Source organism: Pelecanus crispus, chromosome 1 (genome assembly GCF_030463565.1).
Source record: "Pelecanus crispus isolate bPelCri1 chromosome 1, bPelCri1.pri, whole genome shotgun sequence".
Classification (NCBI taxonomy): domain Eukaryota; kingdom Metazoa; phylum Chordata; class Aves; order Pelecaniformes; family Pelecanidae; genus Pelecanus; species Pelecanus crispus.
In genome coordinates, this window is record NC_134643.1 from 133,107,730 (window position 1) to 133,133,368 (window position 25,639).

Consider the following 25,639-nt stretch of genomic DNA (forward strand, 5'->3'; position numbering starts at 1 on the left):
ATTTGGAATCTGTTGGGGGGTTTTTTTTGGTTTTGGTTTTTTTGTGTGTGTGTGCTAGGTTGCCATTAAATAATAGTGAGAGTTATATTTTGCTAATATATTCCCAAGCACTCAAAATAATGCATAGCAGTGATTATCACCAGACTCACAATTCTTGAATTTGTTCAAGGAATTGTTAGATGGCAATGTTTTTACTTAACAGACATTATAAGCATTAGTACTCCTGTTAACGTTTCGGTAGTAATGTGCAAAGATCTCAAACAGGATCAAGGCGCTGTTGTCTTACATGCAAGAGTAAAGCTATGTTAAGGCATGGTCCCTGCCTTGAAAATATCGGCATTCTTAATTTTGAAATTGAAAAATTAAGACTGAAAATTCCCCTGAAATTTAAAGTGGTCAATAATTGGTATTTTAAAACTTTTCACTTTTCTTTTCCAAACGGAATGTTTTAGGAATGATCTTACTTGATGTAAATATAAGGAAGTGAAATGTGAGTCTACTGTTACAAAGGAAAGCATTATCTTAGTTAAAACTAAATTAAGTAGGGTCATTTTTTAAAGCTATATTTTACAATCTTTCAAGAAAGTTCTTGCTATAAATAACTATGCATTATTATAAAATTTGAGACCAATTTGGAGCAGAAATTCCTTTCTCAGCTGCTAAGTATGTAATTGTTGTGGTTTAACCCCAGCTGGCAACTAAGCACCACGCGGCTGCTCGCTCGCTCCCCCCACAGTGGGATGAGGGAGAGAATCAGAAGAGTAAAAGTGAGAAAACTCGTGGGTTGAGATGAAGACAGTTTAATAGGTAAAGCAAAAGCTGCCCGCACAAGCAAAGCAAAACAAGGAATTCATTCACTACTTCCCATCAGCAGGCAGGTGTTCAGCCATCTCCAGGAAAGCAGGGCTCCATCATGTGTAGCAGTTACTTGGGAAGACAACTGCCATCACTCCGAACGTATCCCCCCCCCTTCCTTCTTCTTCCCCCAGCTTGATAGACTGAGCATGACGTCATATGGTATGGGGTATCCCTTTGGTCAGCTAGGGTCAGCTGTCCCACCAGCCTACTCTCCAGTGGGGTGGGGTGAGGAGCAGAAAAGGCATCGATACTGTGCAAGCACTGCTCAGCAGTGACTAAAACATCCCTGTATTATCAACACTGTTTCCAGCACAGATCCAAAACATAGCCCCATACTAGCTTCTGTGAAGAAAATTAACTCTATCCCAGCCAAAACCAGCACAGTAATATTAATCTGTATTTTCCTTCTTGCTTGTATTCTTTTGATTTGCCTTAATACTGAAAGTAAAATTGGCAGGGTACAGCAGACTACAGACTTCTAAGTCATCATACGAGGAAACTACCGGAGGAATTAGTTGGATTATAGGAATTGTTTATGTTCAGAGATACCTCGTTTTATACAAACTGAGAATTATAAATTCTTTAAGTGTTTTAGCTGTTGTCCATCTAAAGCATTACAACTAGCAAGGATATATATAAATTTGGTAGATTCTTGTACAGAAAATAGGATATATTATCAAATTGGAGACTATGATTGCTTGTAGCTCTATTGTTGGCAGATCTACCAAATTTACACAGTGTTAATGTTTTTTACCGTTGCATAATAGGTTTCGAGGGGTTTTGATTTATGGTTTATGCTATCTAAAAGATATTCATTCACCATATAAGTTCTGTCAAGATACGAACCTTGGAAAAATCTCTAGTTCTCAATCTTTGTCTAGGATGACTTCAGATAATTGAATAAGTTGTGGTTTCTTATATATGCTTAAAATCAGAGTCCTTTTCATTGCTGCACAGATCAGATTTTTATTTTGATCTGGTAGGAACAAAAGCTGAATTCTAGCAGGAAGAAGGGAGTTCATTATTTAATACACTTTAATATGGCCTAACTAGCTGGAATATTGCTTTATGGGCAGGAGTTACTAGATTTGTTTTCACAGTGCACTAGTTCAGTATGACTGTTCACTGAATACCTGTGAGTGGACCTAGAGTATGGTCATGTGCAAAGTAAACAAAGTTAGAAATGTTCACAGCAGTGCAGCAGGATGAATTATGGTTATATTATCTGAAGGCAGTGTTTTTCCATTTAGATAATTTTTTTTGGCATTTCTAACTGAACAGCCAAAAAAAGACAATGTACCTTTCCTCACTAGGAAGTCCAAGTGGGTGTTCCGGAGCGGCAGGACCAGGCAATAAATAGCTTCAGAGAAACACTTTGAGAGGAAACTTCAGTGAAGGAGTTTCAGCTTAGAATAATGGTTATTGTGCCTGCTTTTATTAAAACATAAAAATGCAGTCTTAGAAACTAATAAATTTGACAGTGTGCTGTTGTCTTTTCTCCAGCGTAATAAATTTATACTGAACATAAGCATAACAATGGGAGGAGAAAACTCATCTTAAAATTTGGGTGCTCAGCTAAAATATATATGTGGACTGGTGACTAGACACCTTTTTCATCGATGTTTTTTTGCTGGGACAACCTCATGGTTGTATTTCGAAACAGTTATTTTCTGTGTCCGTTGTTGGCTGCAAGATCTTTCAGGGGTTTTTGTGTTTATTTAGTTGTACCTACACCCCAAGGACAAACAGAGCCATAGTACTGCATAGCTTTTGGCTTTTGAAATAAACTAAAAGAATGGGGGTTCTGAACCTACCTCTCCTACGTTCTATATTGTAATGTGTGTATGTTTGTATTCAGAATTTTCCCTGAGCGCTTAATGACTAAGAGCTGATGATTCTGTACTGCTTAGTTTTTGTTTGATTAAAAAAATCCAGCAATTATTGAGTGCTTGCCAGAAGCTTCCGAAAGTGCATAACCAGATTGTGTTGGCTGCTTTCTGCAGTCACAGTACATCTTTTGCCTGGTATTTTTGGGGCCGGGGGGGAAAGGCACATTGCGGGTCGGGGCTTTTTTGAGGTGGTGAATAACGCTTCTAGGTTTTGTCAGCTTCTTTCGTCTGTTCTCAAGCTTTAGTCAGCATTGTTGCTGTAAAAGCATATGCCTGAAATAAATGTATAAGGTTCCATTGCCACATGTTTGGAAAGATTGGTGCTCCAGTTTTGCTTTCCTGTGATCTAAATATTTTAGAAAGACTAGAGGATGTCTTAAAGATGCACTGCACCTGCAGTGTGAATTGCTAGGTTCTTAGTTTCAAGGAGGAAGAAAGAGTAGTTTGGCTACTCTGTGAATATTGCATTAGCGAACTGTGTAAGAATATGGTCTCCAGCTACTTAGCTGAGAAGCAACGGATGGCTAAGATTGAAGCATCAGGCTTTTTAGAATGCTTTTTTTTTTACATTTCCAAGTTCTTTGGAAGGATTAGAAGTGTGCCAGTCTCCATTTATACTGAAGAAATTGAGACAAGCAACCTGTAGACCAATAGCATACACAGGAGTGAATGTCACATTTCCATTGCCCAATTCACTGTGGCATAAATGTATGGGAAAGAAGCTGTGCTTTTTCTTGCCTCCTAAAGCAACTTTTTACCATAAGTGGTGGAAAGCAGAGATAAGCACCAGATGACTTTTTTTTCCTTCCCCCTCCACGCCCCCCAAAAAATCTAAAACTACCTCAGAAGTAATGCTTCAAAATGTCAGAATAATTCAGGCATGTACTAAGTTCTGTTACTGGTCATAGGAAAGCTACTTTTCCCAACGGCATTAATCTGAAGCTGAGAAGGGAAAAATACTTGGAGCTGCATAGTAAAGATCTTGAAAGTAGGTATTAGGCATTAGGACTAGAGATAAATGTAACGCAGCTCAAGTTTTAGGATGAAAAAGCTGTAAATGGGAGAAAGGGTTGCAAGGTAACATTTTCATTTTCATGGCATTTACATATTCTGGGAAAAACAGGTCAGTTGTGTAGTGTAGAAAAATCTGAAAATTACTCTGTTCATGGTAGGTTTTTAAATAGCAAACAGGTTAGAGCTGCTTAACATTTAATTTAAACATATTTGTAATATTAATGCTCTTGAATAATGTCCAGAGATACCTTTCATTGCCATTTAGTAAATAACTTTGTACATGCTTTCTGATGTTTCCAAGTCCATTTGTCATAACATTATTATGGATATAATGTTAATCTTAAGATTTGAAAGAGGCTTTATGCCCTTTGAAGAGAAAGGGATGTTAAAATAGGATAGTTGCTCCATCTAGTGTTTTTTTCATTTAACAAGCGTTAACATAATTTTTTGAACAGAGAGTAGCCTTCATTTCTTTGAAAATTATTGTATTTGGGATTCTAGTGCTTCATTACTTAGAAAAGTTTGGATTTTTGTAGAAAAATGTATCAAAGGAAAAATTATAATGCCTTATTCAGAGTGGGTTTTTGATAGCTATTGTTTCAAATAGCCCATTACTGTCCAATGAATTGTATTAGTCAGAACTAAATGCTGACTGTTTAGCATTTTTACAGCAACTCCGTTGGGCTGTTTGACCCTTACCCTTTTATTGAAATACAGCTTTTGCTCTTGTATTGTTATCGACCATTACTTAGCAAGTCTAAAAAGAGGAAATCCATGTCTTCAGTTTTCCTGGTGGTCCTTGGTTTCAGTGTTGTATCTGTGTAGTCAGTGCCAGAGGAAAGGAAAAGATGACTGAGACACAACAGGAGAATTTTATTTTGTTTACAGCAGGAATCATTTCTCAACATTTTCATTTAGAGTGTAAGAAGAGGTATGGGTATGTTGAAGTCTGTAAACATGGACACAATAACTTCTTAGTGCTCATTGGTTTTTAACCCTTTATCCTATTTGTGAGGTGAGAGATAGCATAGTGACATATACACTAAGAATATATATTCTTCTTCACATTTAGTGTCTGAAATTACCTCATATATTATAGGAGTGCTACCAGTTGGCACTCACTGGAAGGCACAATGACTGGATTTAAAACTGCTTTGCGTCTCTAGCCACCAGCTGTTTGCTGAAGGCAAATGGTGGTAATGAACACGCTCTACAACAACCTCTAGATTTTAATTTGCTTTAGCCGTAAGTGATTTGCTTACATATGCGAAATGCAGTGGATCTATCAGAATTTCTGCAAAGCATTCCATGTTACAGTTCAGGAATTACTGCTCAGGCTGGGGAAGTTATGGTTTATAACCATCCCATACCAATTCTAAGATGGATAGTTGGCTAAAGGAGGAGAACTGTGAGACTAATACGATGATACTAGTGAAGTTTCTGAAGGAGATTTACACTTGAGCTCAATCTAGTATTTTCTTTGATGCCTGGGTGTGCATTACAGAAATGTGCTGGTCATAGTGTTGATGAGGCTAAACTGAATAGTATCATAAGTGTAGAGGGAGGTCCAGAATATCATTCAGAAAGGAAATAAAATTATTTGAGGACTGAACTAAAAAAGTAGGAGGGGAAAAATATTTATTAGGACAAATAAGCTGTTGAATTAGAAGATACGAACAAGTCTATCAGCTAACAGCTCATCAGCTACAAATACAGAGGAGGAAGACAGACAGAAGGGAACTAGTTCATCACAGAATAATTCTGCCAATGGGATTTGTATACTGCAGAGTTGGTCTTTGACATGTTCTAGGCAATGAAGAGCTACAAGCTGAGGAACACTGCTGGTGGAGTTGGGCATTTCAGTCCGGCCCTGGAAATGCAGTAATTCAGTGGTTCTTGGATCAGAGTTGTATCATTCCCTGACAGCTCAACATGTAGGCAAATGGTCTTATGTCTGCCCAAGATACACAGTGGTGACATGCCTGCTGTGGCTTTTTGGGGGGAGGAAGGGAAAAACAAATGAGTAAAGGAAATTGTGATGCAGTTTCTATGTGTTGAAAGAATGAAGACCTGAAACCACTGTCTAGTCATGGTAGCAGTAACACAGTAGCAGTTTCAAGATGAAATTCATTCAATTTAGAGAAAAGATTGTACACTGTAATGGCCACATGACAGCAAGGTACTTCACAATTTGTGTTCCTGTGTGAACTTGCACAACATTCACATTGTTTGTATAAATATGTGGAAGGTTGGTGCATGCACATTACTTCAGTGTCATCATCTTACCATGGCAGTGTGTAAAAAAAGGCAAAATTACAAGTTTAAAATATACCATTGTCTTTCCCTAGATGATGTTGGCTATGAGAACCACAATAGGCCTTTATAAGGTATATTACGCAGATGGGAGGTTTATAGTCAGTCAGCCCTTTGATTATTAATAAAAATTGCATTTGTTTTTATTGTGTAATATAACCATATTAACGTTTGCTGTTACTTAGTGGTTTCCAGAAGGTATTTGATTAGATAGGGGGCTTGTAATTGGACTTGAGTATCACTCTTCTGGGAATTTGAGTTAGAATTTCCTTGCACAGAAAGAGAAAAACAAAATGCAACGAAATGGTGAAGTGCCTTAAAGGTGAAGTTTATCGTGTATTTAATACAGAAAAGGAAGGGAAAGCTAGAACAAGGAATGATTTTTGAACAAGTACATGTGGTGATCTCAGGAAGAGAGTTTTGAATGGGAATTTGAAGTGGGCATATGGCTTAGTATGATCCAGAAAATCAATTTCTGGGGGGCTTCCATGAAAACTTGAATGGCATGGATTAGAAATGTGAAGATAGTTTTTCAGAAACGTTCTGGAGTAAAAGGAGACTGTATTTGAACTCAGCTGACATGTGCTGGCCTGTAGAGAGAGGGTAGTGGGAGCAGTAAAAGATAGTATCTCTCTTGTGGAATAGCAGAAGGAAAGGCTAATTGGAAAACTAAACCATGAGTGCTGCATAAAGAATAAATCCTCTGCTGCAGATTGAATTTTTAGGTGGAGAGAAAGCTAACGTGCATGTTAAAGTAAGGTAATTATTTAGAGTAATTGTCTCAAGTGATTTGGTTTTACTGTCTTCCATAGATTTATTTTAACAAATTCTACATGCACTCAACTTTATTGGGTCAGAAAGGTGATATTGCATTACTTTTTTATGTCAAAAGTATTGTTGTACTTAGGAGATTTAAAGACTGTATTGATCCTTTGATATCAATCTACAGATAATATAGTTTGTAACTGCAGCTATGCTCAGAAAGTAAATATCCAATCATCATAGTGGAATGATTAAATGCCGTATTCTACCTGTATTTCCTGGGTTTATACAAGCTGAACATAAGAGAGAGAATGTTTTTGTCCCAAGGTCATTGAAAAATGTCTTTATGTTAAGGATATTTATGTGTGCAAAAAGCTACTTAGAATTAACTTTCACGCCTTTTAATCCTTTTCTGCCCCCTCTTCGTAGCCCTTTTTTTTGGGCAGGAGGCTTTGTTTGTGGAGTTATATTTATCTCCAGAAGAAACTGCAGGTGACAGAGCAATCTGTTATCTGAGATCAGCTCTGTCAAGACGCTGTCTGCTGTAGCTGATACTACCATCTGATGAATCTCTGGGCCATGGGACGTGTTCCTGATTATTTTGTTTTACTATCAAAACTGTCACAAATTCTCCCATTCCTCTTCCAGGGGGGATGTTGGAGAGGCAGGGGCTTAGTCCTTTTGTTGAAGAAGTGAAGAAATGATCACTTGTAAAGATTTTGCTCTGTCCATTTCCATCCTATACCAGGCTAATACCAGGCTGTTCTTCAGAAAGTTGGTCTCTGTGGCCCTGCTTACCTGCAGCTTGAGAATGGAGCAAACACCAGATGTAATACAATTTTGCCTGCAGTTAAGGGAGTTGGTACTGAGGGACTGGTAAACTTGTCTTCGTGGTTATCAGATGTCTGATGTCCTGCAGTCTTCTCCAGTTCACTGCTGCTTTGTGCCAGTGCTATAAAACATCCTAGTTGCCACAACAGCTGACAGCAGTGAGAGAGTCAGCTTTAGCTATGGGTTTAAGTGAGGCGAAGGAAGTGGTCATGACTTGCTTGTGTACTTTGCCTATATGGTTGCTGACCACAAGGAGAGTGGGGAATGGAGACCATGTTGGTAACAGTGAGTGGCAACACTTTCCCTAACTGGGGCTGCTAATCTGGGGGACTGGCTTGAGTGCTTACTGAGTTTGAAGAAGCAAAGGTGGAGAGAGCAGCAGTCCCATACAGTTGAGAACCTGTAGGCTGACCAAATTCTGCCTTGAGTGTTCCCTTGTTTCTCATTTTGCCTGTGTTGCTGACAAGCACCCAACCAGGTACTTGTGTGAAACAAAGGGCAGTACAGCATTAGTACTCTGTCTTTTTGAAAAAAGTATGCACTGGATTTGGGGGCTTCCCTGTACCTCAGCAATCCTGAAGTGACAGAACAGTCCTTAGGCAGCTGCTGTAATTTAACTAACCTGATGTATTCCTTACTGTGGGCTTCAGGAACTATACTTTGTCCCAGAGACTACTTTGTTAGAACTTCACATCACTGATTGCTCCTACATTGGGCAGAGGTGTGGCAATCATCATTAGATCTTGAATATAGATAATTTATATACAGAATTATCTTAGGAAGATCTATGAATTTGTAGTTTTTATTTTATAGTCCGTTCCATTATATTTAAAATTGGGTGTTTTCTACTTTAAGATGTGTTGGACAGTCCTAAGTCATCATTGCAAAAACGTGCTTTCATCATTCTTCTGCTGAAATCAGTGGGATTAGATTTGCAGTTAGTGCTTGCAATTTGTTGAATACACGGTATTCCAGTTTTATGTGGGAATACTGTATTTCATAGTTTTTGTCTCCTAGTCTTAAAACTTCATGAGAACATTTATTAAATATGCAGTTATTATATGCAGAACAGAGGATAACATTATATTTCAAGAATTACAATTGATTTAATGTTACGTAGGGTCAGAAATAAAGCTGAAGTAGGAAGCTCTTAACTGGCAGTGCGGTTCAATTTCGGGGATTAGAAACTGGTACCAGCACAGAGATTGCCTGAACCATCTGGGAATTTTCTTCTGTCTTCCACCTCTGAATTTATAATTCTTTATAAAATGAAGATTTCTGAACCTTTCATTACTTCATAATCATATTTTTTCTCCTTTAATGAGTGTTCAAATAGTATTATTGGGAATTGCTTCATCAGCATTATTCCTCAGAGTTTATGATTTGAATATAGAATATTGGGCTGGGATTAAGATAGCGTGTGATTCTTCTTTCTTCTACTTTCATTATTTATTACTCAGTCTTTCACACCATGTTGTTAAATGAAGTCACAAAGATCACAGTGGAGAAGGAAAAAAAGGGAGGCATAAATACCAGGTCAAACACGGAACTCTTACTTGTATTCAGTTTTCATTTCTGTATATGTAGATTTCCGTAGCACATGATTTTACCTTACATCCTTGTATTTTAGTTCTTATATATATATTATTGTTATAAAAGAATTAATTCCTCGAAAGATATAACTGTCATTCAAGTTCTTTTGCAATTGTATGCAAATGATACAACCTGTATTTACAAAGCAAACTGAAAGATAGAGCTGATTCTTTTTTTCTAGGTCTTTCTGTTCTATTGCTTTCATTGTATTACTGCAAAAGGAAAATCAGTTATAAACTAGATATAAATATAAGAACATATAGTGCAATAAAGAAATGCAATCAAGAATGCAGTTTAGCACAACTGAGAAAAAAATTGTCTCAGGCCTCTTGTTTTAAAAACTACATTAGATACTGAATCACAGTTTGATTCTTCTACACATCAGCAGTTTAAATATCTGCATATGGTGACCTTCATTTTGAACTGCTACCTCCTGAATAGATAACAAAAGTTAACATCCGTTTTAACGGAATTGGTGAGAGAATCCAGACTGTAAGAAAAAAGGCTGTACGGTAAAAACTAGTTAAAAAGTGTACAAAGAGAGTTGGAAATACTAATTTGCAGTTTGTAAAGTTTTAGCTGTAGGAAAATTATAATCTACTGTTGATTAGTAATTACATCCTACAACAAATTTGAGTCAATTTGAAGAGGCTCTTGTCTATTGGTCAAATTTCCTGATTGAATATCCTTCATAATATCATCAGCACTAGCTGGGACAGAAATCTTACAGGTATGAAAGCTGCATTTGGTGAACCAGATAGGCCTTACATCCTCAGCTGAGCCCACAGGACTTGTGATACACTCTCTTCACTGTGAGAGCCACTTGTTTCATGTCTTCCAAAAATATCAGCTTGTAAAATTAGGATCCTTATTGTGAAAATTGTTTCATCTGTCAAATCACGGTCTTAAAAATGAAAAAGTATTTCTAATGTTTTCAAATTTTAGAGTGAATAGTTTTATGAGCTATCTAATGAAATATGGGAGGTTTAAAACTGCCTTTTGCTGAGAGAAACTGCTGCTTATTCACTTGTTTAAACAAGCAGTTAAACATGTTTGCTGTCAATGCTGTTTTCAGAAACTGTGGAAATGAAATGTCTTACTGCACTTTTCTGTCTCTTAGGTTTGACTCGGATACAACAGAGCTCCATAGCTGGATGACCCGCTCAGAAGCAGTGCTTCAGAGTCCCGAGTTTGCAATATATCGAAAGGAAGGCAATCTCTCAGATCTCAGAGAAAGAGTCAATGTAGGAGAAAGTACTCGTATATATGTTTGTTAGTTTGTATTAGCTTGTCAAAGTGCTTTCAAAGTCCAAGTTTAAATGAGTTCAAATGTAGACTGACAAGCACTGATTATCCATATGTACACAAGAAATTTAGAAGTGCTCAGTTTCTGTAAATTTCAGATTTTGCAACCAAAATTGCTACACAGGCTGTCTGAATACAGAGATCTTTTTTTTTTTTTTTATTCATACATACTCATATTTAATTAAGGTATTCTAGATTCATGAAAGTCTTTGGTAAAGTTGAATCAAAGCCTATGTATTACTTCTTAAATATGCACCAGCATTCTATACTAACAGCTTAATTTGACATTATACATGCATAAATTGAAGGATGTGTAAAGTGTCATCTTTTAGTGTATGCTAAAGAAAATCTGTATCTAATTCTTTTTACAGTGCTGTAAAATGTATATGAAAATTACCAGTCTCCACTTTTTTTTTTTTTTTTTTACTCTGTTGTAGTACCACGCCTGAACCAAAACCAGTTGTTTCCTACTTTTGGCAGAATGTATGATTCTGCACTGGTTAAGGAGTAGCCATGTTTGTGTATATGTTTCCCATACTCTGAATTTAGCCCTTGAAAACTAAACTAATACAAATTTTCTTCCATATTTAATTTTTGTAGATAGATGCGAAAATGCCTGTCTTTTCTGAGTAAAGGAGAGTTCTTTGTATAATTACCTCTTACAGTATCATAGTATATCATGAAACTTCTTTAAAATATATGGTGATACATATTCCTAGAACATAAACAGATGGAACAAAGTTACTGTATTGAAGTTAGTTTTGCTGCTGTTTTTTCTCACTGTCTGCTTGTCCATCATAAATCAGCTATGATAAGATTGAGGAACACTGAATTTCGTAACTGTAAATATACATTTTAAAATTTCATGTTAAATTATATTTTTCTTGCAATAATTTTAATTTAATTGTTAATGTTGCCATAATATTACTGCTAGTAAGTATCCATTAGAATGGAATATCCTGATTTTAGTTCTTGGCACCACTTCATGTTATGTGAAATATACGTTTTTATATATATATACAAATATATATATAAAAACAATATGCAAATGGATCAAACATACAAAGAAGATTTGATGGGTTCAGATGCTTCCATATTGGGGTGATGGGATTCATCTAATAAATAGGTAGACAGTTAATTTTCCAAGTGCCTCAGTCTTCATTGTAGGTAAAATTAAAAAAGAAACAAAGAGGAGAAATAAAAAGAAGAAAATGCTCCTGTCTCCCCTTCATGTATTCCCATTTTGAGGAAGATAACAATTTCAAGGACGGCAAATTAGCTTGTCTTGACCTACATATTATGCTGGATACTTGCACTGCCGGGTTTCCCTAACCAATATGATGTTCCACCTCATATTGTCAGTTTGTAAGACTTTATAAAAGCATTAAAGGGTCCAGGAGCCACGGTTCACCTTCCTCCTTCTTTCTTTTCTTTGCTTCCGAGGAGGTGGTGATCGCTGCAAGTAAAGGGGTGGAGGTAGGTGAACCACAGACCCTCCTCTGCTCCCAGCTGGAGTTCCCAGCAGCTCTTGCCTTGCCTTTGTGCTGAGGAAGAACATTGGGGCTGGGAGGCCACTACTTAGCACATTTGTTCAGATCTCATTTAGGCTGCTGAAAACATACATGATACTGTAGGAAGAGGGAGGGAGGGAAAAGGCGTGTGGAATTTGAACACTGCATGGGCATCATAAGTTTGAATTCACAACACTGCAGGTAGCAGGAGATATTTCAGATGTTTCTTTGACCTCCTTGGGAATTGATTAACTGGATGGTTAATAAACCAATTTCCTGATTCTTTAATGAAAAGTAGTGCAGAAAAAGGATCTGCTTTGTATCAAGAGCTTTGTATCAAAGGGTCTGAGACAAACTAGTAACTCTAAATAGAAATAAGAGAAATGAACATGTATCTTTCGTTAACACTGAAAATATTTTTAAGGACTAAGACTGGTTTTGATTTCATAGAGTATCACTGCTTTTAAAAGGAACATTTTATTGATAAAATCAAGTTACATGTAGAAGTTTCTACATGTTTTAAGGGAGAAAACATTCTGATTGTATGGAGTAATTTGATAGAACTCTGGAAGATGGCACTTGACAAGTACCACATGGATTCTGTGTTGAACGATTTCAAGTTAATGGAAGTCTTTGTACACACTTTTCAAAAAAGAAAAAAAAAAAAAAAAACAAAACAGGTTTTGAAAATGCCAGGTTTTAAAGCTTGTTCTGACCTGACTTTTTCTGGTCTGGTGTCTGTCTCCATTCATAAAACTGGTAGCCAAAGCAGGAAGTACTGTCCAGTTCATTGATCTGAGCAGTTTCATTGTTGCCTGTTAACACTTTTTGTTTCTAATTGCCTCAAAATGAGCCTCAAATCGATGGACAATAAGATAGTGTGGGTTTTAATATATTATAATCTCTAGTAAAGTTGTAGAAGACCTATAAAAAAGATGAAGTGCCAAAAAGGAAAACATATGTTAGTGGTAACTGAAAGAGATTGTATTGTACTGACTTACATAGTCATACCCCAGTGTTGTACATGTGACCATGTACACATGCATGCAAAAGTCCCATCTTGCCCTTACCGGCTGTCATTTAGTTTTCTCCCTATATGACAACATACATATTGGTGTAGCACAGAACACCTGTGCTTGGCTGATGTCAGACCTACCATTTATTGCCCACCACAGTAGGTGCTGAGTCCTAGGGCCTTTTCCTAATGACTTTCTTTTCTGCTGTTCTTTTGAGGACAGATTACTAGTTGGATGATTTTTTTTTTTTTTTTTTCTTGTTGTAGCAGCTTGCTCCTACTCATAATTTTTCTTGGATGAGGGGTCACTTCCATATGATGTAGTGGAAGTGCATCTGCTGTATGGTGGAGGGACGCAGACTTCAGAAACGACAGCCACAAGGAAAGCTCTTTTGCCATCATTGATGGTTCATCAACTTCAGAAGCCTGCTCCCATCCCAGCTCAGAGGAGGCCTGGGGGAGACGGAGCCAAGAGCAGGCTGTAGGAAATGCATATGACTGTTTGCTAAGCCAGCTGCTCTTCAGATACTGGCAGGAAATTAGCCTTTGGCAGATGTATTACATAGATTTAATATATTAGATATGCACAAAAAGTCCATTCCTATGTCTGGGGAGAAGCAAAAATATTTATAGTCCTTCCCTGCTACAAGAGAAAGATATTTGCCTTAGCTGGCCAGAGAGACTGGATGCCATAAGTATAGAAGTTTCATTGTGGAATAACCATACTAATCCTAAATAACGAAGACATCCAAACATTAATGCTGTAAACATCATTACGCTGCATCACACTGTTAAGATGTTCCAGTAAGCACTATATTTTATTAAAAACGGACCTAACAATGACTCAGGCCTTTTTTGTTTTTCTTAATCCAATATTGCAAGCTCAAATATATGAAGGTCAGGTGCAAAAAATTAAAACTTGCTAGATAGAAAATTCTGCTTAATAATAAGTCGGATTTGAGACCATACATCAATAAACTGGGAATAAAACTCCTTGAAAGGAGTTTTCGTTAGCCAAGAAGCAGCACATAGAAATTCAGAATCAAAGGTAAACATAGAAGGAACAGATGTAAGGGAAAATGTCAGGTATCCTAGACAATTAAATTTGTTCTCTTGGCATTCTCAAAAGCCCTGTTCTCGTTTGTTCGTTTTGTTTCAGTGACCTTTTTCAGACATGCTTTGTTGGGCCTGGATATTTGAAAGCTGAATCACTGTCAGAGCCAGTGATGATAATGTTGCCATCTCCTGCCCTCAGGGGTAATTGGTCAGAGTCACAGGAGGTCAGGGAGTACTGCTACCATGCATTTTTTCAGAGAGCTCTCAAAGTAGGATGCTGATTTGATATGAAAAACATCCAAATTCCTCAGACCATCAGTGTTTTCTAGGTTACGAAGTCATTAACTGCCAACTAAAATCTCGGGGTCAAATAAAATGCTCAGCATTGTGAAAATAGCCTCTTCACCTTCAGCTGGCATTTAACCAAAGATGAATTTTTAGTGTTATTCAATCAGTTAAAACTAAGCTATTATACATTTGCATTGCCAGTTACAAAATGGTCCAAAAGAGAATTAATACCCGATTGGATGAAAGCCTGTAAAGGTAACTTCTTTCCTCATGTTGGTGTATATTTTTCTCAAAAATCATTTATAGAAAACAAAAAGAGTTGAAAAAGGGGAAGTTATATATTTGGAAATATATTGAAGTGACTTTGCACCTACCACAACTTTTCATCAAAAGAAGTGTTGATTACAGTGTACAGAATCCAAGAGTTTCAAAACTTCACAAACCTCTTCAAACTCCTCCCAGCCTACTCGTGTCACGAATGAACCTGAATCTAGAGTCTTACCCCTTTTAGTAAAGGAAAAAAATGAACAAAACAGAGCCAGGGAGATAAATAAGAGTGATTACAGGACTCTTGCTCCCTTTGTTTCGAGACACTTCACATGTGCTTATGGAATTCCTTCTTCTGAGTGGCTTAAAAATCCAAGACACAGTTTGCAGGTTTGGCAAAAAATGGAGAGTATGAGGAGCAAGAGGACAGTCTTTTCTCGTTTGGCTAGCATTGTGCTTTCTGTGTGTAAGCATAAGTCTTCCTGTAACCAGTGTTAGACCTTCAGTTTTATAATTTATACTAATTACACAAAAATACATGGAGAAAAATAATTGACAGAAAGTTTGATATGTACCAAAGTTTCATGTTTATTCTAAGGGATTCGCATATAGTGCTTATATTTTCTATCAGGTCCTGGAAACGGTCTTTCAGGAGAGAGGTGGACATTTATCCACATTTTTCTGGACACAGTGTATTACTGGACACTGAAGATTTCACTGCCATAAGCTTCAATGTCGTATCATTTTTGTATTTCAAAAAGCTAAATTTTAGTATATTTTAGGTGGGGGGGTTTATGATTCGTTTGTGCTCACTACAGTTGCACTCATGATAATTACACATCTGGCATTACAGATGGAGTAAAATTATTTTCAGTATATTTTAGTGTTTTTATGATTCCTTTGAGTTCTCTGCAGTTAGACTAATGCTAATTATACAGAGCATTGTAGACAGAGTAGTATTAATTAAGATTCTATAAAAAAATTTTGGAACTCTGCAGGGAATTAATAGATTTTTTTAAAAAATTTGGAAAATATTTAAATTGTAAAGTGGAATGGTAGAAGATTTTATTAACCTACAAAAACTATAAATAATTAATACAATCATCTTTAACTCATTGGAATTAAACTTTGTAATCTTTCAGTGATAATTTAGGTCTATATTAAAGATATGTTTATAAAATAAAAAATACTTCCATCCTTAATTCTTCTCTAAATATCCTTTCTTTATATATTTTATTTATACACAGTGGTATTATTGAAAGTGTTTGATAGAAGCTTTGGCATATTGTTAGAAAGCCTGCTGTTTAATCATTTCTATATACACAAATGAATGGCAGTTATAAGTAGGCTGTGGAAATGTGTGAATTTAACTGAAAATCTCTCTTCAAAGTTCTGAGTGTCTTCCCACCTAGGAAAGTCTTCCAGGGAGCTGCTGCTTATTAAACTGAAGATGTTTTAAGCATCGCACTTTTAAAAATTATTTTAAGAGAGTTTATTCAAAAGTTTTTATATTACTTCCTCCTAAGCATAGCAATCTATTTGAAAAATAACATTTTCAAATGTGGGTGTATAAGATTATTCTTCTAAATACATTCTTAGACACCCAAGAAACCTACTTGAGGTTTATTTCCAGTTGCAAGGAACCTTTCCACACGAAGAGTCAAGTCACACAGAATACACCTTTGCTGTGGAAATAAACAAGGTGATCAGGAAGCCTCGTGGGGTCAGCTAGACTGAGAAGCTGTAGCCAGGGTTATCTTCCCATACAGGTCATGTAGGATTTGCAGTGGCATATCCTTTTGTATGGTGCATCTGCTGTGGTAAAGTGAGGGGCTCTGATTTATAGGAGGCTGTGTTGGTCAGGACCTCGGGAGATACATGGGTCTGTTTTATTTTTGGTATCAAACTTGGCTGTGGCCCTTTGCTGCTTCTTTGGGCTTCTGATTTGGAGCTTCTAAATTACACCTAAATTATACAACTAAATTAATTTAAAATCAATTGAATGACTTCATGATGTTAATTATGAGACAGCATTGAGGGGCTGTCAGATCTAAAATAATTTTACTTTCCAGCTGTATTGCTACCAACTCGAAATGAGAAACTTAGGTTCCTACTATATCCTGAAATTTTAGCAGCTAGTCTTTACCAGCCATTACCCGCTAGCTTGAGTGCTAGCCTAGACAGGAGTGAGAAATTTTTGAGTACAGAAAGGTGAATTGAGAGTATTAGATACAATACAGATCTAGAAGCCTGTGTTAATTCTGCAGTTAATTCTCATTCTTACTTAGTAGTTCATATATGGATGTCTGCTATGTATGTTCATATATAGGTTAAATATCTACTTTAGTATGCATTTTACAGGGTTTTTTTCCATCAAAACAGTAAAGTAAGGAATCAAATGGTATATGGGTTCAATACTATAGTGTGTTATGAAACCCTGTGATTTGGTTGGCGTGCTCAATTCTTGTCGTTATCAATAGGAACCACATGAGAAATGAGCAAATCTATTCCTCCACAAGGAGGAACACAAGGAATTTCTGTTGAACATATATTTTTGTTCTGAAATATTGGGCTTTGAATAGCTCTTAATTTGTATGTCTTTTATTTGTCTGTAAAATACTAACGTGTATCATTTGTCAACTCGGTTGTGTTCTGATTCTCATTTTATGTATTTGACTTTACGACTGACTCCCTTCCTGATGGTATGTGGTACTTGCTGCTTTCACTGCAAACTGGGAGGCTGGCAGGGCAATGTGACAGGTTAAATGGTCTCGAGAAGTCACAAGACATCCCTGAGATTAATTACTTTCTTCTTCAAAAATCCCTCTGTTGAAATACTCACCTTTCCTGTCATGCTGCAGGCCATCCAGCGAGAAAAGCCTGAGAAGTACAGAAAACTGCAAGATGCCAGCAGATCAGCTGAGGCCCTGGTGGAACAGATGGTGAATGGTAATTACATGGGAGTTGATTTAGATAATCTTCTTAGGGATTTGATAAATGCACAGGTTCATATTTATCACAAGAATTATATTAGCAAATACTGTCTAAATGGAACAGTAAAGTAATATTACCTTATATTTCTTTTATTATTTCTGAATGTTAAATCTGTTAATTAGAAAAGAGAAAAAAATCCTACCACTTTAGTACCATGAAAAGAAATGTGTGTAAAACGTGCTCACAGTAATGAACTGTATATTAACAATCTGTTCTGCGCAGAGACTTAAGTTGTAATCTTATTTTCTGAGTATTCTAAGCTTTTGAAGGCACATTAACTCATCTGAGTTAGAAAGCTCTGAACAGTTGGAAAAAAGTGCTTCCTGACTTACAATATACAATGTATGTTTTGTAATATACATATTGCTGTAATGTTCTGTATCATAGAAAATATAAGATTTTATTGGGTTTTGGAAGAGATTTTTGGCATTTGGCTTTTCAAAGATAATAAATGTCAAAGCTTATACAACTCATAAAAAAGAAAATTAGTTGTAAGGTTTTTATTTTTATTATTGATTTTTCAAAAAAAAAAATTCTGTTGTGTCATTCTTTTGAACTTTTCAATATTTTTAAGGGAAAAAGGAAAACAAAAGAAAGGTAGATGGAAGTAAAGTTGTAAGTCATGCCATTGTCCTTGATACTAAAGAATGTCTAACTTTGCAATAACATATTAAACATGGGCCAACATTTGTCATACTGATATGATTACCAGAAATATAGATGTTGAATGCACTGAGCTTCAGAACATATATTTTATATGAAATTGTTATAATGAAGAACCAATAATTTAATTGCTAAAAATGAAATGCTTTGAGTTCGAGGTACTAACTGGCCAAGCTCAACAAATTTGGTGGAATCTTAATATTATCTTGCCTAAGTGTGAAGGTGTGATATTTTAAAAGTGAGCATATTTAATGTGTGGGGCATATTTAATTATCATTACTGTAGCAACTGTTGCAAGGGTTCCCTTCCTAGGCTCAGTGAATAGACTGAAGGGAGTCTGGTAACATTTGCACCCTCTTCGAAATCATTTGGGCAGTTTTCCATGGCTGATCATATAAAAAAATCTGTCAGTTTTTTTGGACACATTTGCTGCCTGGGAGAACTGGTTGTACAGGACTTTTAAGGCAGTATTTGAAATTTGCGTGCTGCCATATCAAGGTGGTTATTTTGGGTGAAATCTGTCTAGGACACATTTGGCAGTGCCCCACTCTTCCTTTGGCCAAATGCAGACTTGCACCTCAATTCCAGCTTCAATTTTTTTAGATTATATAGTACTTTCTGGTAACTAATTTTGGTTTTAGTTGCAGAACTCCCAAGCACATTATATATTATTTTTCCAGTACTGTACTACCTACCATGTCTAGTATCAAGTAGATTCTATCTTAAACTTTCTCATGTGGTTTTAACTCAAGGTTCTCTTTTTTTCTCCCTCCGTCCGTGGTTCTGTGCTTATTCATGGTTTATAGATGTTGTGATCTAGACTGTGGCTAGGTGTGCATGTAAATATCTCCAATATCTCCCAAATCACACCTTTTTTTAGGAAGCACGCCTTCCAGTTGGGGTGCAAGCACAGGGTAGACTAGCTAAGCCAGCATGACTTTATCTGTTTCCTATCAACTGCTCTGAGCTCTGCATCATGCCGTATGTCGTGGTAGCCTTGGTAGCCAGAACAGTCTAGCAAGGATGACGGGTTAGTTGCCTGTGAGAATGAAGGCCCTTTTTTGTCAGGTAGGAATGGTAGAGAGTAGGATTAAAGAATTAACATTAGTTGAGGAGAACAGTAAAATGATTCTAACAAAGAATTTGCAAATGGAGTATCTTAATTGTTCAGAATTACACTTTGAGCGCAGAGGAGGTTAACTGCCCAGTTCAGACTTTGTACTTTTAAATGCAACAAATTTTCTGTTTGCGGAATGCAATTTCTGTTTCTAATGCAATTGCAATTAACAGGATTATCTTTAAATTGATATTGAAGCAAAAGTTATGTAAAAAAAGTAACTCAACTTTAAACTTACATCTCCAAACTGTAATAAACTTAAGCAGCTTTATATTTTCCACAGTGATTAAACTGAGTTTCTTTAGTCTTTTTGTGGCTTGTGGAAATTAATTTGGGACATACAGTCTTCATCTCTGTTATTTTTTTTTGTTGATTTCTGGATTCACTAAGAACAAGAGGAAAGGGTATCGGATAGGAGAATTTTGCTGAATCTCCAAAATAAAGTTCAACAGAGCAGAGTGTGCCTACATACCTTCCTCTTCTAATGCTGGAACTCTTTTCCATAACATGGGAAGGAACTGGAATTTAATGTGCCTTTATGGATTTGTGGGAGACACACAGTTTAACATCTAGTGGAGGGAAGATGTACTATGTTATCTTGAATGAAAAACCTATTTCACTCTCACAATTTACAAATCACACATTATGATGCTTCCATCGTTATTCTGTGTGGTACTTCCTTTAGGGAAACCAGTCAGTGATACAATCGATGATTGTCATGCATTTGCAGTGTAATCTGTAATTAAAAGACTACATGAGGCAAACAGATTTAAGGAATAGATAAGCTGTGAAGTCAAGTGATGACAATTTTAACTGCATTGTTATTTTTTACTTATTGTGTATCAATTAGATCTGAACTAATAATGATTAGACTCTTAAGATTCCAATTATGCTATCACTAAATTCTTGGCTTTACTTATACATAAGATGTGCTTCCTCTTTGCTCGTAAACAAGATTCTGAATGTAACGGACAAAGAGCATAAAAAGATGAAGACTGATGGTGGATGATAAAAGAGAGTTCAGAATGGTGGTGAATTTCATTGTTGTATCATTTATATTTATTTTTTTGCTTTTATTTTCACTGTGATAGGAGGGGGAATAAGTAAAAAATAGGATTCAAATTCTGAAGAGAATTGGATTGGATAGGATTTTTTAGGGTTTCATTTACTTGTTCCTTAGCACAGAGGAAAATATTCTAAGGAAGTGTATTTATACAGGGCACTATTCTTGCCTTACATATATGCTTTCAGCCATTGTCACCAAAAGTATTTTGCACTGAAAGAACTGCCATCTCACACAATGCAGCTATTCTTGTGTTTGTAAGCAGTATGTCTGGATATTGCCATTTGAAGGACTTTTCCCATCACAGGGGAAATCATTGATGCTTTTGGTGGATGATTCTTTACCCAGCCACCCATCTTCTACATGGGCTGTGCTCTGCCACTCCTTGCCTTGTGCTTTTGCAGAAGCTTGATGATTACAATCAATGAAAACTTAAATCTTCTGTTTTCTAGTGTTTCTGGGAAAAAAATCTATTCTGTTTTTCTTTTCTAAATTCTATTCTAAAATAGAATAACAAATCTGTTGATGCATGAGTGAAGCAGTTTAGCTGTTTGAGTGGACACCTGACTATTATAGTAGTTTAGAATAAAATAAATAGGGCATCAAAATGAATGCTCAAGAGAATTTTGATAGGCAGCATTAAAGTGAATACAAATGAATTTGGTGTGATAAAACATGTAATTGCTAAGTGCCACTGTTCTGCAGAAGAAATATATTATCTTGTGCGTTACCATTTCACATATGCTTATGAGTCAAAAGGTATAAAAACACAGATAATATTACATTATTCTGTCATAGAACCATAGCAAATTATAAATGCACTTGATAAGATATACTTCATATTAAGTGGCAATTCCAAAGTACTTGCATGTAAGCTGCTGCACAATTAAAAATATTCAGACACAATTTGTTATGTGCAGTACACAAGGTAATAAAATTAATGGATGCACTTCAGATAATGATCTGTTTCCTCTGGGTACAGTATATTTATTCACTGATTATGTCAGCTTTTAGAATATGAAACGTGAAAACATTATGAACCGTTATTTCAAAAATAATATTGTTTTACCAGAGAATGGGTTTTATATTGTTTCTTGTCAACTTCTGATATGAGTGAAGCAGAGTAAAAGGATTGATGTTAACATCATGAATGAAAGCTGCTGGTTGCTAAAGTTGCTAAAGATAATGAAGAAATCAGTACTTATCATGGAAGTTTCAAATTCTTGATTTTCACCAATTTAATGAGCAAATGAAAACATTAAAAGTATGCCCTCATTGCATCAATTACTCAAATAGTTATTAATTTGTCATTTTCGATGAGATGGAGGACTAGCTTTCTTCAAAATAAGACAAAATTCTGACAAATTTGCCCCAATTCAAGTGCAAGTAATGGCCATTTTCTTGCATCTTTCTGGAAATTACATACTGACACCTGATAGACAACTGAGTTACCTCAGCGGACTGTGAATTAAAAGAGTTTTAAAAATGCATCCTATGGAGATTTTCAGATGGGTCTTCCTTTCAGCAGGATGTAGTGTGGTCTAATGGAGGTGCGTCTGCAATCTTTTAACACACATGGCTCTGCACACTTCAATCTTGTACTGTCCACTTCAGTTACATGAAGAGCAAAACATTTCTTTGTTCATCTATACTCTTGTGGAATCACATTGAAACTCAAAGTTTAGATAATAAAGAAAAGAATTGAAGAAAATTGAATAATGTTGGGTATTTTCACATATTTAAATGTTATGTTAAGAGGGACATATGAGTGAAAAGAAGAAAAGAGGATCTGATGAATCTAGGTTTTCATCTGAAATACAGTAGTGTCTGAATCCTTGAAGAAAATATTAGAGTGAAAAGTATTATTATGTAAGGAGAATCCATGACTGCACTTCCCCTGGTAATAATAATCTTGCCTAAGGGTACTTTGGAGGCTGTGACAGCTGAAAAGAGAGGAAAGGAGGAATAAATAGAAGTGTTCCTTTTATCGACTCTGCCAAACTCATAGGCAGTGTCTTCCAGGTTCAGAGGTTCAGAGAAGACAGCGGCAAAGGTATCTGCTGTCTGTTACAAGTATACAGCATTTTTATAACCAAAGTCACAACAGGACAGACGCAATTCTTGAAATACAGCATAGTTAAAGGCTTGTCTTCTATATATGTGTTTGTTCTTGCTGTTGGTATGATTCAGTATCTATGTGCCTGGTCATCTTTGATTGTTGTTATTCAGACATGCTGTGCTATTCAGGTTTATGCTGCCTCTTCACATAATACTATATGTTCAGTAGACATTACACTTTAAGACAATGTAGTTATACATACCACATTTCCAGATGCAAACACATGCACACAAAAGAGCGGATCACTGCTGGATTTTATTAAGATGTGTCAAAATACCGTTTACCTCTTTATGCTTTAAAGTTCATTTTATACCCTTGCTCTGTCTTTAAACTGTGCCATCCAGTTTCCGGAGTACAATGTGTATGCATAGCTGCTCCAACCACCACAGTTGCCATTATCTCCCAGCAGTACTGGGCTTCCTATCTTTCTACATTTTTGCTTGTACTTTTTGAAATCATGTGCAATTTGCTTGGCTAGGGCCACATCCTAGAAACAGACCGTGTCCGGGGAACTGCTATCAGGTACTGCACAGTCCATTTCCAAGGGGGCTGTTTCCAAGTGACTCTAAACGGAATAGCTCTGAGCTGAATCCAGAATAGGATTTGGCAGAGAACTGGTGCTCCACAACAGACATGATCCCAGATTATCATTTAGTGTGGTTTACCATATAGCATGCATTGTAGTCATTCCTTAGAAAATTTTATTATAATAAATTCCCAGTACTTATTTAAGGCATTTAGTTGTAATTAGGACTCCATTTCCTGCGTCCTGCCTTCCATAATTGCACATTAACTTTACTATTTTTTATCCCTGATAAAGAAATTTTCCTGCAGATTGGGGTTATGGGTTGCAAACAAGATAAACCATATTGACAGCACATAAAAAATCATGGAAGTATAGCACTGAAGGCTTTTGTCTCATTTGCTTTTAAACTTGTTTTTAAGAAATAGAAAAACACCTTAAATTTGATTATTTTGATAAAAACATAGCTTCTGTTTTACTGGTTGACTAGTGTATGACTAAGTGATGATGTTATTAAAAATGTTCTTCAGCACGTAGCATTACTCAATGGATTGAGAAGTTTATTAATTTTTAAATCAGTATCAATCCTATTGCTATGTATATCATTACATGTCATGCCAGTAAAAAAGGTTAGGGATTACATTTAAACTTCTTCTGAAAAATGAGATGCTTAAGTTAATATATTATTATTTCGAACTCAACCTGAGTTCAAATTTTGGAATAATTATAAATGATGTTATTGTAACACACCTTTGCTTATCTTTGATATATATTGCCTTACTTCACAGAGTATATAGAGGTCTTTAAATAGTTCTAAATAATTGCCTTGCCTCTAACAACTAAAGTCCGTTTTCTTTTATGAACTTTAATTTAAGCATGATTATTGAACAATAGACAGAAATAGGCAAACTATATCGGAGAAACCAAACCCTGTCTGAAAATAATCGTAGAGAAGTGTTACCTGTGGTTTCTCAGCTCTCAGTCTTTTCTCAATGTCTACTGACGGTCACTGTTCGATACACGGGATTGGCCTAGATGGAGGTTTGATCTGATCATATGTTTATTCCTCAGTGCTTATGATATTTCTGAAAAAAAACGTGATGAAAAACGTAAGGTTTGGATCATCAGAAACAACAAAATAACTGCGGAATTTAGTTCCCATTCATTTAAATCGGTCTTTTTATAAAATAAAAAAAAACCAAAACGGTCTTGTACATTAAAATCTAATTACGGTCCAGACGTAGTTTTCAAAATCCAGCTGTCAGGCATTTTCTTATTTCTTACAGCAGTTTTAATTAGCTTTATGTATTGTATCTCTACTTTCTGCTTTATTCCCATTCTTGTACTTTAATGCAGTTTATAATTCATTCCCATAGCAACAGAAGTACCCTGGCAGCAACTTAAAATATTTTTTAAATGCTTTCTCCACTAATGTGTAACATCTGTATGTTCAGGACTGTTATTTGATGATAAATCATTAACTGGATTTATGAGCTCTCAAATACAGAAATTGAATTGTTCAATTCTTTTACTTTTTTTTTCTCTTTTCTTTGGGACTTATTTATCTTTAAGTGCCAAACTTCTCTTGTTTTCTTTCTAGAGGGTCTGAATGCTGACAACATTAGACAAGCCTCAGAGCAGCTGAAGAGCCGCTGGATTGAGTTCTGTCAGTTGCTGAGTGAAAGACTGGCATGGCTGGAGTACCAAAATAACATCATTGACTTCTACTCCCAGCTGCAGCAACTGGAGCAGACAGCAATTATTGCAGAAAACTGGCTGAAAGCACAACCCACACCAGCAACAGATCCTGCCACAGTAAAAACTCAGTTGGAAAAATGCAAGGTTAGAGATTCTTCTCCAAGTTTTTTGTGATATTGTACTTCATAGGTGTTCCAACAGTGGGCCAGATTATGACCTATATTATTTCAATGTAAAAGTGGAAGATGGACTCCTCCTCTTTCCAAGGTAATTATTGAAAATATTTTTTCAAGGTAAGGAAGGACTGGTAAAGAAATAAAGCGGTAGTAGAGCCTAGCCTATGGGTATTTAAAACTCTGCCCCAAATATTTAGTTATTAAGATACTTAGATACCTAAAGCTAGGAAACTATGCCCCTAAACTCTTTTTCCTTTTTTTTTCCTGTAAGAATCTGTCTCTTTGGTTCTTCATTAAGAAACTGTTGCTCATCACCTCTGTCATAAGGATCTGGGCCAGAAAATTGTCTTCATGGTCAAGTCCAAAATTCTGCCATTGGAGACCGCTTTACTTGTTACATACCCTGCATTTTGATGCAGGGTGGATTATGTAGTCAAATGGAGGAATGTTCTTCTGTCACCATACGATAGAATTACAATTGTTGTACAAAAACAGTCACACCCATTCACTTCTTACTCTCCCTAAATGTTTTCATTTTTGTGCTGCACCATCATAGAAATTTGCTTCTCTCTCTTACTGTAGAC

The 25,639-nt window shown here is 36.1% G+C and overlaps 1 protein-coding gene across 1 annotated transcript in view; it reads left to right on the forward strand.

Moving 5' to 3' along the window:
• DMD (dystrophin) overlaps nucleotides 1-25,639 on the forward strand; it is a 1,232,979-nt gene that overhangs the window by 443,849 nt on the left and 763,491 nt on the right. Inside the window, exons 18-20 of the mRNA XM_075717957.1 lie at nucleotides 10,381-10,504; nucleotides 17,564-17,651; nucleotides 24,782-25,023. Of these exons, the coding sequence (XP_075574072.1) occupies nucleotides 10,381-10,504; nucleotides 17,564-17,651; nucleotides 24,782-25,023 (454 nt within the window). The remainder of the gene's footprint in view (nucleotides 1-10,380; nucleotides 10,505-17,563; nucleotides 17,652-24,781; nucleotides 25,024-25,639) is intronic.